General features: G+C 42.1%; 1 protein-coding gene across 3 annotated transcripts in view; it reads left to right on the forward strand.

The window, feature by feature from the left end:
* The window catches only part of pico, a 156,334-nt gene that overhangs the window by 61,012 nt on the left and 81,764 nt on the right, over positions 1-13,558 (forward strand). For 2 of the 3 annotated variants that reach the window (XR_006260358.1, XM_043414564.1), the window contains exon 1: positions 9,084-9,450. The exons of the other annotated variant lie outside the window; for it this stretch is intronic. Coding sequence is in view for 1 of the 2 variants with exons in the window: in XM_043414564.1 (XP_043270499.1) it covers positions 9,259-9,450 (192 nt within the window). In the remaining variant the exon portion in view is untranslated. Of the gene's footprint in view, positions 1-9,083; positions 9,451-13,558 lie in introns of those variants that run through there. 3 annotated transcript variants of the gene reach the window in all.

Below are 13,558 nucleotides of genomic sequence, written 5' to 3' on the forward strand. Positions count from 1 at the left end.
AAATATGGGGGTCAATAAAACAAGAAAAACTCAGGCATCCTCTCCATCCATCCACCCCAATCAAAAAAAAAAAAAAAAAAGAATAAACGTGAAGAAGAGGAGGAAGAATAAGAGTGTTTGCGTGCCAACACTTCGTTAGATCCAATTTGCACGCGGGCCGCACAATGCAACTATTCACGACACGCCGGAACTTACCCTCCCGTTCAGCTTCACCTTATTGGAAGCAATAATTTCATCCGGCATTCGACCTATTCGTGTCGAATCCAAATTTCAATTTGGCATATCGATATTGGAGTTAACTTTTCGAAGGTTAGTCATTGGTCGTTTGCAAAATAATCCAATTCTCACTTAATTTATTTATCGCCAACAAGTAAATGTATCATTTGAACACAGATACTGGAGTGAAGCTTCCATGAATTTTTCTGTAAAGTAAAAAATTTTATGACCAGCTATTTCGTGTATAATTCAAATACTTTTCAACATCACTCGGTCTAGGTTTTTAAAGGGATTTCTCGATAAAACCATTGTCGAAAAAATGTGTTCCATACATGACATGTGGACTAGTACACATTCGTTAGAGGATTATATTGTAGAGGCAGCACGTGCGATCGGCCGGATGCACATTTCAACGATGTGTACGTCGTACTTTTCTATTATAGACATAGCAAATACGAGTAGAGGCTTTAACCTTCTTGATAGGTCTCCTCGAGCGAAGAATAGGCTTTTCTCTATAGTACGAAGAAGATGGGCCTGGCTGTTTGGTGGCTCAGATCCGGAACTTTGGAAACTCGAGCAGTCTCTCGTAGAACAAAAAAAAGACGAGGTTTCGAGTTGAGATGGAAAGGAGAGAAAGAGGGGGGAGCAGCGCCTCGGGGCGCTCTTGCTTCTGATGCATACACGTGCCCGCGTCTTGGTTGGGGGACAGCTGCACAATTTTCGGCCTCAGCCAAAACCCAATGTCTTTTACTGCGTATGTGCGTCGATGGGTATAATTTTTTTAGTTCCCGTTATAGATGGCCGACTAACCCTCGTAAAGCGATACCCATTGCGCCGCTTCCGCGCGTGAAGATATCGAAGACCCATCGATATTGCTCACCATTACGCTAAGCCAGCGATCGCTTCTTTTAACATCCACACCCCGATACATTGGATTATCTGATGGTTCGCAAAGTTTTTTTCGGTAGCGAAAAAATGAAGAGCGAAGCCGATGAAACATTCTCAGGCACGTAGATAGAGAGGGAGAGTGAGATTTTAGACTTTTCGTTATCGTTCGAAATTTCTGTTTTTCGATATCCTTCGAGAATTTTATTTCACCTCATAATCATACTTTTCTTAAGGTAGTTCATGCACGAAACAATTGTCTTAAGAAAGCCTTGAAATTTACACAGAGTTTCAATGGCTAGTCGACTTACACGCATATCAAATTTTAAAGGGTTCGTCTTATCGGTTATTTAGATAAAGATGCTTAACGTGCGTTTTACGAAGTTTATGAAACGTACACAATAACAATGAAGTATATAATGAAGGTCTGGGAAAAAATTCGAGACGATTGTCTTACTAGTAATAAAGATACATCACGTTAAAGATTGAACGAAATTAGTCAAATAAGCATTCGTAAAAGCTCACATTTGCTTATTTCAGCATTTTATTTCTTCTTGGCTTTTTATTAATACTTTTCTTTTTATCCATTTCCCTTTGTGTTTTCGCATTGCGCTCTCTAAAGCGGTTTTCAACATAAATAACTATAGGATTTTCGGCAGGGACGAATGAATTTTTGGGTTCAGTCAGTGATGGATCCCCGTTCAATTAATGGCTTGAAATTTCATTCGCCAAAGAATCAATTGAAAAAATTTATTTACAATTTTGAATGAATAACTCTGACATTAATTTAGAGTGATAATGTCCTGAATGAAGGAAGTGAAAATCGACCCAATTTAGACACCCATAAAATGCGATTCTACGGATATGATCTACCTTAATCGAACCGTCTAAGAGTTAATTAACGAGTGGAACTGTGAATTGTAATTACGACTTTTCCATGTGCTCTTTTATCGTAATCTAAAAACAGTGAAATCGGAGGGGATTTAAGTTATAGCCATTGATATATCAGGTCGAAAAATATCTCCCTTTGATTTCGAGATAAGTGTCGTTGATGAGGGTACACGGTTGATCCTGCATGTAAGGCACATCGTGAGGATCGTCCACGCGTTTATACCTACCATCTGTTGCTGATCCCACTTTTGGAACTATCTCTGACACATATATGCACATAAAACCTTCATCATTTTCGTTTTCTCGATGTTTTTCTATGAACTATAATGCACGGATCCCCACACTCTGTCCCTCGATTCCCCACCTTACTTTATTGTTTGACTGCCAGCAGTCCTCCGTATCGAAACAGCCCTTGAAATCGTCTGCACCTGCGAGTACAATCTTCTGAGCAAGTCCAAGGTTGCTGGATCATCAACAGCTCATTCAGTCATCTCAGATTTTTTTTTCCAATTCTTATTCCCTCTGCTCTCCTTCTAATTGTATCGAACCGTCCAATTCTGGAGGTTGACGTCTGAAGTACTATAAAATCCCGAAATAATATTGGGCTGGAAAAAAATTTCGGGGGTTTTTTGACAAGCCGCTTCGTTCCGTGGTCGCGAATGGTTCTTTTCACCTCTCATTTGGAACTCGAAGGTCCACGGGCTGTGCTGAAAAGCACCGTTGTCCTCGTAATTTTCAAGCAAATATGAGAACCACGAATAAAAAATTTCGTCCGCGTATATCTATAACGTGCGTATGGACATGGCTCTGTGTTTGATATACTCGCGTGAAAAAAAAAGACAAGCAGACAGCCCAGTGTAAGGAGCAGCTGCCCTTCTGGTCCTGCGCTGCAACAGTGGCCATTGCCAGCTAGTTCGGAGCTCGCGCACGTGTTCCTCAGGACCCAGAAAGGCAGGTGGTTGCCGAGTCGTTAAGCAATCGCGGCGACTCCCCCTCGTACCAAAACGCTGAGATTTGTAAGGCTGAGGGTATAACTGCGGCGGAAGGAACGAGAAAATAGCAGGGAAAAGAGTTTAAGCTCAATTTCGCTGGAAGTATAAAACGAAGAGAAAGAAAAGCACTCCTCGAAGGAGACGAATAAAATTTGTGATTTAGATTGAAGACGGAAACGAGTGCAGCATTAATATGCGCCACGGTAAAATTGGCGTGGTAGCATTTTCGGTGATGAAACCATTCAAGGGGATTCCTACTGAACGCGATACGTCATTTTTTTTCTGTAAAATTTCATAAACTGAAAATTTTTTCAATTGTTTTACACCGCTGTACTGTGGAAGCTCCGGCAGAGTTTTTTTGACGCAATTACGGTGAACAGGTGCTTGGAAATAAGAATTGAATACCCTTCGAACCATTCTCGAAACGTACTCAATAAACGATGTTAAAATTTTAATTTTTGCTACACCCCCAAGAAAAAATATAGTGACCGTGTTGGAATTTTCGTTGGCAAAAAAACACTCGAATAAATCGGACAAGCGCGCAGCGTGTAATTTTTTTATTCCCTCCGTGCTGCAACGTCGAACGAAGACAGAACTATGAGTTGGGAGAGCAGGTGATGCTTTTAACTGAGTGTATGCCGGTCGGCTTCGATGAGCAAAGAACCCGTCGTGTATTCTCAAGTTTACTGCCGGTTAATAAGCTGTAATGAGAAGGCACTCAACCAAATGAAGGGAGATAGCGATATACAGGAGAGGAAAAATAACATGCGATACAGAGAAAAAAAGGAATCGCGTCTCGGTGTCGAGGTCCGCAAGATAAATCTCGTGCAAAATTCTGATACATGAATATCATATTTTATATTGTACACGCGTACCTACGATCAGATCGAGGTGATACTATTTTTACCTCCTTCCCCCTCCACATCTACGTTTTTATTTATTACGATCTCGATTATGTAGAATAAGTCGAAACATTTCGCTATTATTTTACGTCACAGCAATCATTATTTCTCATCGAATCAATCCTCGAATTATTTCGTGCTTTAGTATAATCACAAAATCAATCAATCCTAATTTGATTCGTTTGTTCAAAAGCACGAAACAAATGAAAACAAAAACTTCAATGAAATAGAAGCAAACGAGCAGCAATTAAAATTGAAATCAGGAATCAGTAAACCAATGTTATTTATCGAGTAAACAAATTGGAAATACTCATTTTCATATGAGACGATACGTTTATACAAGGAATAAATCTACGAAAAATTTTTCGTTTCGAGAGTGAGTCCACCCTCAACAACGATAAATCTACATCCTCTTTCCACAGGGCTTGGACGTACAAATAGTTTTCTTTCTATGCATCACGTGACACTTTAAAAAGAACGTACAGGTTCGAAGCTTAAGTATTCTTTTCATGCACTGCGCTAAGCGGGGGGTGAATTCGGCGAGTGCAGCTCGAAAAAGGTCGTACGTACGTGTATATAAATGTGTGTGCTCAGGACTTCTTATTCTTTTCTTTATTTTTCACGAGCAAATCAGATCTGCGAGAGCCTCTCGCACGCTCGAGAGTGAACGAATATATAGAAGAGACAAGCGGCAACAGTTGGCGATGAGGAAACATCTGCTCTTTTGCTCGCCCGAGCGCATGCGCTCTCCTTCCCAGGTAAAATCCACCAGGCAGGGATTCTCAAGTACGAAGATTGAAAAAAACATTGAAAAAAATACACACACATTTCTGTGGTTCGAGAAAACGAAAAAAAGTTGGTGGAAAATTGACGCGGCTATCGACGAGAGGAAAAAAAACACCCAGCACCTGACGCGCGTTAATTACAACGTGAAAGCATCCGAGCTTCATGCTCGCCGGTTGAAATCACTCATGAAAGGTGCAGCTCACTCGACGCATTCAGTGCCGATGTTTCTTCGAGGCTCAATTTTGCGGAATTTTTCTTTTCTTCCATGTATCTTCTTCTAACCTTTTTTTATTTGCCCCGAATCCTGATGAACCAGCTCAGATCGTTGGCGCACGTGCTTTCGTGAGCGACACTCAAAGTGTTGGAGCTTCCTAATGATGCGGTTATCCTGTTACCTCGCACAGACTCCTCAGTTATATTTCATTATATGTGTTCGTCACGCACACTGAAACTGGAACCCATTAGTGAAAGCTATTACGCCTCGTTTCATATTCTACGGAACGCGCCTCGTAACTATGAAAACCTTTTGAACTAATGTGACGGGCCATCAGAGTTACCATCATCGATGCAATTGCAGGGCCAAGTGGATTAAGAGTTGACACGGCTTCGTGGTTTTCGCATGACGACGTGATTTACTCAGTCTTATTCCAAATCAATCAAATTCGAGGCGGAGTCAAAAATAATTGAATTTTCACCTCGTGTCAATTTTAACACGCGAAGACAATTTTTTGCCTTTTGTAACATTGCAAAAAGTTTTCATATCCCGTTCATAAGACACGGGGATAAGTTGACTAATCGACTTAAATTACCAGAGAGCTTCACGTGACCCTAAATAATTGTAATTTCGACTGAATGTCTATGTGAATATAGAATTGATGGGGTGGTTAAACTTGCAAAAAGTATGACTCATGCAGCTCGAAAATTACACACCTCTCATCCACAGAAAGGGCTGCGACCCCTTGTTACACTCGTCGTACGATAAGCTCATACTCGGCGTGTATATAGAGCAGAATAAATTCACCGCAGCACCGAGCTCTTTCTAATGCAAATTTGTCGTTTCACCTGAACTTTCGGTTAGTCATACTCGCGACTTTGCTCTGAGCGTTTCACTCGCTTGTCCCATGTTCGCGTAATTGTACAACTTTATTTTGCTTTTCATCCATGTGTTTCAAGTACTTTTTAATCTTTTCATCGAGAATGCGACAAAATATTATTTTGTTGAATATTCTCGTGCCTGTGCCTTACGCAACCTTTCAAGGTGTGGATTTTCTTACTTCTTTTTTGTTTACAGTTTTGTTACGTTCACGTTTAGTAGTGTGCTATGAAATACACGACGCACGAGGATCGAATAATTGCAGAAAATAGACGTTCACCGTGAAGGACGTCGAGAATAGCAAGATCCTTGCAATAATCTGGTTCTTAACGTCTTTAGAAAGGCCTACGTTGAGAGTATTAATAAGCTCAGTGCGAATACAGTTTTTCTTGAACCCGAGCTGGAACAATACTTCGGCAGAGGAAACAAAAAATTGAAGATTTTTTCCACTCCTTTACGCAAAATACGTCGAATATCGAAGGCGAGGCGTTCATTGTCCAGTTTGAGGAGCTAGAATGACGGAGAGTGTAATGTTTTTGAATATTCGTGGACTTGAGACTTGCACACGTCGTGAGGGGAGTCACGAACTAAGGAATAAAAGAGATTCTTGTATTCAGAAACTTGTAAAATGTTGATGGATAAAAATGAATATCAGACAGTTTTGTTCGAGACCGTGAAATCACGAGGAAAAGAATCTTTCAAGCGTGTATTACTCCCACGTGTTCGTTGGCTTTGGAGCAACACGGAAAGGCCTTCAAGTATGCGAATAAAGCAAACAGATTGAATCGGGTCAAACCCCAGTTGTACCATACTGCATATTTCCTTGGATATTACTTGCATCGTTGCAGCAACTAATTAACTATTTGCTCGTTTTAGCGAGCTCCATTTCTCGGAGGAACGAATGCAATCATCTACTTCGTGAAATAATACGAGAAGAAAAGAAACGAAAATTTACTTCTCGAAGTAGATCGACCCTTTCACCATTGTCCTTCAGCAAATCTTTCCATAAAAACTTGGTGCGAGGTATAAAGTTTCATTCGCACCTAACGCAGTGACTAAAAAATTGTTGGAAATTAAAAAAAAAAAATCAACCAGCAACTCTCCTCTCTGCCGAAGACAAAAATAATTTGATCGACGCAATCATTAGATCGATAATTGTTAATCAATGAGATTTTCAAGATCATAATTAGTTCACGAATCATCAGGACCAACGCGCTGTACGAACCTCGGTCATTGACCGGATACCCTCGTATCCATGTCCGAGTATCGAACAGCAGGTAAACAATTAATCGCAGCTTGTTCCTACGAGGAGCTATTAAAAGTGATGTCTTGAATCCCTGTCCGGGCACGGATGAAAAGGAAACCTAGAAGTAGGCCCGCGAGAGAGTCTTGAAAAGCAAACGAATCTTTTGAGAGACACTGAGTATCTGTGCCGAGAGGAGAACGCGCCACGCGACCGGGTCGTCCGGTCGGCCAGCTCCACACGGCTGCTGCCGGGTGTGTTGTTGAAATCAACGTGGTGGGGTTCCTTCGACCGCTATAACCGTGAAGGCTTATGCCTTCAGTCGACTCTCGGCACTCACTGCGGCGAGTCTGAGATTTCGTTGATGTTATTTCCAAGATTTCAATCAGACACCACTCACAAAGCTCCGGTAGTATATTTGAGTCACTTGAACAGCGTAGAAAATCGACGGGGGTCTTTTTTGTGAGGAGCATCATCTCAGTAGCGAAAAGGATCGAGAATAACGTGACCGAGTTGGCGAATTACCTGTTCCAAAAAGATCAGCTACTGAAAGTCGAAAGACACGCAAGGACCGCAACACCAATGACACAAAAGCGCGACCAAAATAGCCGCATTGACCTTTTCCACAGTGTTCGAACGTTGGAGATCGAAAGGTCATAGTGCCACGTGTCAGTCAGCTTCCAACCAAAACAAAACCTCGTCCAGGGTGTGGGACCAGGGCGCGGTTGATGGCCAGCGAAGACAGAACGAACCAACGACCAGACGCGAGTCTCTCTCATGGTCGTTGCCATCGCGGTGCAGCAGAGACAGGTCGTTTGGGGTCAGTGATCAGGGCTCAACGAGAGGTCATTGTCGTGATGCTGGTGGGGTTCGAGATCGACGGTACGCTCGTTTGTACACTCGAGGGGACAACCTAGTGAACCTTGACGTTTGCGCACAGTTTCGCATCGGTGTATGCGATCGATCAAAACAATTTGGCGATCTGGTTTATTTTTTGAGAGCCCACTAACAATGTATTCCTAGCATTTTGCTACGAGGACTTGGTGTTGAGGAGTAAAACTGACCACGAGATTCAATCGGACCCACGTCGCGTAAACCTCCGCGTGTGAACAGTGACGTGTGACACTTTTGTCGAACGTTCAACACAGTGGGCAATAAAAACGAAAACAACCAAATCTTATACGAACCCAAGCCGATTCATTTCAATAAATTTTCATCGAGTCGAACATTTTCACACTTTTCTGCCGCTGCATTACTGCTTACTTGTCACAAAAGGTGCGACGACCCGGAGGAAATATTCGGGAGGGCTCTCAAGACTTTGGGGGGCCGTGATACGAAGACCGTCGTAAAAATATCAAGGTGTTGAAAGAGGGAAAGAACAAGGAGAAGAGTGTAGGCAGCCTACATGAAACAAGGCAAATAAACATCGATATATGTAGAAAAGTTGTTTGCGAATAAAGGTTTTACCAGCGAGTGAGAGCAAGACCGAGGAGCAGGTCCGGTGTCCCGAGACATAAGCAAGAAGCGAACTAAGCAGATGCAGGAATCTCGGACTGGCGCCAAGGCTGTGGAGAGAAATAAGTCGACGAACGAGGAGAAAGAGACGGAGCGAATATAGCTTGAAACGATGAGATAAAGAGGGAATATAAAGATTCGCGACATTTGTTGCTCCAGGACCCGAAAGATAACTCTCCTGAAACAGGCCAACCACACAAGACACACGAGGCAACTTGTTACGGAGCTCTAGCCCGCGCGTGTCCTCTGTTTTCTTTCATCCATTCTACAAAATATATATTCGAATATCCATACAGACATGCTCAGTTCTATATGCGTTGTAGATTCAGAGTCGGGTCTTCGGAAGCAGAGCGATTATTTTTAGGGCTCAGTGGAGACGCTCTCATTAGTCGACGTCGTTTTTATTCGTTCATTCATTTTCATCAGAACTTTGAAACCGACAGCTGCAACGGTTCAACGTTCAACTCGATGTTACGTGCGGAAAACGCTCACTGGAAGAGACGTAGCAAAACTACTGCAACGACGAAAATTGCGGATTGAGTGGTTCGTTACCGAATCGGTTAGATTTAGCCGACAGCCGGCAGGCGTTTCAAATCCGACCGGAAATCGATGCGGGATTCCAGTGGAACTTGAAGCTCGTCATCGAATAAAATACTGATTTCCGCATCGACCACCCGACTCCAGTGGACACCTTGGGACAGTTCAGTGCGCAACTTGGAACAAAAATCATTGACAATGCTTTGTGGCTCGTTTAGAAAGAAAAGAAGGCATCCGGGCGACGAGTACCGTCTCGTGAGATCAAACGCGTTTTCACCGAGGGTGTTGACATGCAAAGAGAGCGGCCAGATATCCACCCGGAGTAGACCGAAGTCTTCCTCCTCAATAACCGCAGCTCGTTCGTCCCTCATCAAAGATCTTCTGCAAACGGTAAGTTCGAACGAGAAAAGCTTTTCGAATCGTTTTATTGTGACCGAGTACGGAAGACCTTCCAAGAGGCTTCTTTTTCAACTACTGTGTTTAATCTTAGCAAACAGATTATTTTCAAACTTGTGAGACTTTACGAACGAAGAAAAAGAGTTTATGAAACTCTCTGCTGGCAGCAAGGACGTAGGAAAATCTACGCCCTGATAAAAAATAAAAAAAACTCCTCAATTGTTGATCGAGTAAAAACCTACACATTTTTAAATCACAAATACTTTTGTCGTGTAAATCTAAAAAATCGGAGGCTCAGAACGATCAAACTAATTGAATATCCCAAGTTCAATATTCATTTGAGAGAACACAGAACATTTGGAGGAAAATGGAGTCAAATGAACTGGGCGTTAAACGTGCAAGGATTGCAGCCACGCGTCTTCTTCATTTTGGCCATCCAGTCCCCATGTCCCAGAAGCTCTCTTATGTCTGATAGTTATTTTGTTTTTGTTGTATATCTTGGTCGCGAGGCGAGGCCTGATTCTTGCGGCTCTTTCGTCGCTTCGCTCCTCGTTCTCGTCGTCGTCGTCGTCGCTGTTTCACCGAGACTCTTATAGTTGTCGTTCTGCTGTTGGCTTTTTTTTCACGTTTTCTTCGTTTTTCGGTCTAAATCTGGCGTTGCAGGCGCCCACCGGTCGTGGCACGAAGCTTTTGCTCACTCTCGCGAACCGCGCACGAATACAAAACGGAGAAAAGAGGAGACGGGTGCAAGGGATAGAGAAAGATGAAATAGAGCGAGGGAGAGAGAGAAAAGAGCGGCCGAGGAGCCTGGCATGCCTGATGTGGCGTTGGACGGCGTTCACCGCGCGACTACGCGAGGCAAACCACACGAGAAACGCGAAAGTACATAGCATCTGATTTTCTACATACACTTGGACGTACCCACGTGTATGTATATAAAATATATATAAAGCAAGCGAAACAACGATGGCACGGCAAACCGCACGAGCTTTGCCTTATAAGGACCCGTCCTTTTCGGGAAAAGGTGTCCTCCCAACCTCCAACCGCGTCTCGTCCTCGCTCCTGCTACTTTAAGTCCTTTGTTTCAACTTTTGCGGCTCAGATTTATTTTAGCCTCTTGTTTACGAGCCCTAGGAGCAGGCTTTATGGCAAGAAATTACGTCTCATTCGTTATCCCCTGATCTCGGCTTTCCGGAAAATCTACTATACGAGGCCGGCATTGCTAAGCTTTTTCTAAATCAATGATTCATGGATGTTGGACTTCGAACGGAAAGATTCTCTTGGTCCTGGATATTTGATTTGGGAGCCGGAACACCCACGAAAGATTGGACCGAGTTCGAGCTCCGTCTCACTGACGGTATTCCTTAGTTTCGTTTCGTTCATTCAGAAAATATGGTCGCATCGGATATTTCACGGTGTTCGATCATTTTTATAGTTCAAAGACTCAAGTTTTATTGTGAGGAAGTGACAACGGAACGTTGAATGTTCTATACTGAGAAAAAACATCGTTGTGACAACTAAGTGTCTTTAGTCGATATTTTTGTTGCTTGATCTAACATCCGCTCGCGATAAATAAGGAATAGTTCATTTACCAGAATCACTCAATTTTTGTTTGTGTGAATTAACTAAACAAGTGAAACCAAATTCACATACATTGATTCACATACACTTCTATGATATACTTATTTGAATATCAAGTACTGAAATATCTGAACGGTTTTTTGAGAATGATAAATATTTTGTAAGTCGAATCATACTGATCAGTTCAATATAATCCAATATTTGTTTCAATGTATTATTGTATTAGCCAACATGATTTATGAAAAATAACAAATAATTTTGATAGTCGGATTTTTTCTTCGTGTAGCTTAACTAAATCTTATCGATGACGAACCAAATCAATTGTCTTACAAATGTCTACCTCGAAAGAAACTTCAGTATATTTAATGTATGATTTGGTTAAACGGATTTGCTTATTTCTTAGCTAAACAACTAAATTTCTGCCTGATCAAATAGTTGGTTTTCTTTATTTCAATTGTTGGTACGAAAAACTTTTTTTTATGTGTATTCCTAGTTTTCGGATGCTTTAACTAATATTTTCGTAGCAACGAAATATGACATTAAAGCAACTCAAATATCGTCAGATATAAAATTTTTTGTGAAATTTAATATTTTGTCGTGCGTATGGGACTAAATATTTAAGTTAAATTGATCATTTTTCAAGTGTTTCAACCAAATTTAGTTCTCAGTGCACGACGGCGTTAATTCGGTTGGTACCTGCGGAGATGAGAGTAAACGTATATAATTCATTTCGTATGAATACGGACGTAAAAGATTCTAGGTGTGATAGAAGAGAGATGACGAGGAAGAGAAAAAAAATGATTCGTGTAACAAGGCCAATTTTGTATTCTCGACTCGCGCTCGTGTCAGAGCAGGGGATGTCTTTAGCTCTTCCGTGGCATTGTGTCTATCTATATTTAGGTATGTGTGTATATGTTTAATGGCGAGCGGCAAAATTTCTCCAAGAACTGAGAGACCCGTCGCCTGGAGAGCTAAAAAGAGTGGAAAGGTAGGGGGCGCGATGGAAGAAGAGAAAGAAAAATAATAAGACAACGAAGAAGATCGTGCGGAGGTCCAGCTCAGCGAAAAAACAAGCTTCGCAAGGGATATACAGCGCTGGCAGAGTGAAAGGAAGGCAGGAACAAGAGATGTAAAAAGTGTAAAAAGCATGAGAAAAAGAGGACGAAGAGTACGAGCCTCCTCCCTCTTTCCTTCTGTCTTTTTTCCGTAGTAATTTGTGTACCCTCAGCCCTGGCTTTGTCCGCTCCTCTTTTATTCCATCCTTTTTTCCTTCATTTATTCTTTTTTCTCCTATCGTCTCTCGTCGTGAGCGTCTCACCTCGCACGGTGCGCGATTCACTCGCGGCTCACCGCATCCCGAATATCGTCGCGCATTCCTCCGTTGCACTTAAAACTCTCTTGTTCGCGCGTAACCCACGCGGCATGCAAAAACCGTCCCCAATCTCACGTTCTTATCGTTGATCATAATTTCATTACAATTTATAACTATTAATTCCTGGATCAAAGGCAGTTTTTTAATCATTAGATTAATTCCGTTGATGCTGTTATTTCATGCATTGTATTCTGTGCTATTATTCAAGGTACTCCTTTCATCATAGGCTCGTGCAATTTTCACTGGACGTGAAATAAGCACAGGAGCGATACTTTTGAATTTATAATCGTTATCTTAATTTAATTCGTACGGTTTATTGTTCCTGATTCAGAATAAAAATAATGAAACCTGCGTTGGACAGTAAATGTTTTCTCGTTCATTATTTCCTATGACTTTATCATCTCTTCTTTAAACAATAATATTTGCTTGGAGGATTAAACAGTGAACGTCCACATCGTCGATCTCAATTGCGCTCGTTAAATTCTTCGATTCGAACGAATTGCACTCTTCCAATTTTCATATAAACTTCACTCGAGTGATGACTATAAATAGCGCAAACTCGATGCGCGCGCAATTCGTTTGGAAGGATCGTCACAGTTAACGAGCCCGAAAGAATTCAGTACGGACTCTCTAATATCGACGAACTAAATTTTAATCGAGTTAATCGGTCGTTCGAGTGCCTGGAATTTTATGCTTCGAAGCCGGCAAGTTCGAAGAAACCACTTTGGTGGGGTTGCTCGCGAGAAGCACACACGTGCTTGAGCAGCAGCAGCAGCAGCAGCAGCAGCAGCAGCAGCGATGTAGCGTGGGCAGGAATGGAGAAGAGCAGTAGCTCTACTCTGCGAGCGCGTGAGATAATTCATTGGACGAAAGTGCCGAGATCGCTATCTCGGACAGTCCCGCAAAATATGTCTGTATACAGATATACTCGTGAGCACAAATGTGTACGTATGTGAAAACAGGGATCAAAAGTGCGAGCTCGGACGCTTTTGCAATTTCGTTTCTCGCCAGGGAACGAGGCAATTCGTTTCAATCACACGCGGTCAGTTAACAGAAGCAGACCTAAGAGAGCATTGCACGAGAAGTTTCTCCTCGAAGCGTATATATAATAACGTACGTTCTCTCCATGCCAGACAGCATCAGGAGTTA

Source organism: Venturia canescens, chromosome 1 (genome assembly GCF_019457755.1).
Source record: "Venturia canescens isolate UGA chromosome 1, ASM1945775v1, whole genome shotgun sequence".
In the NCBI taxonomy this organism is placed as follows: domain Eukaryota; kingdom Metazoa; phylum Arthropoda; class Insecta; order Hymenoptera; family Ichneumonidae; genus Venturia; species Venturia canescens.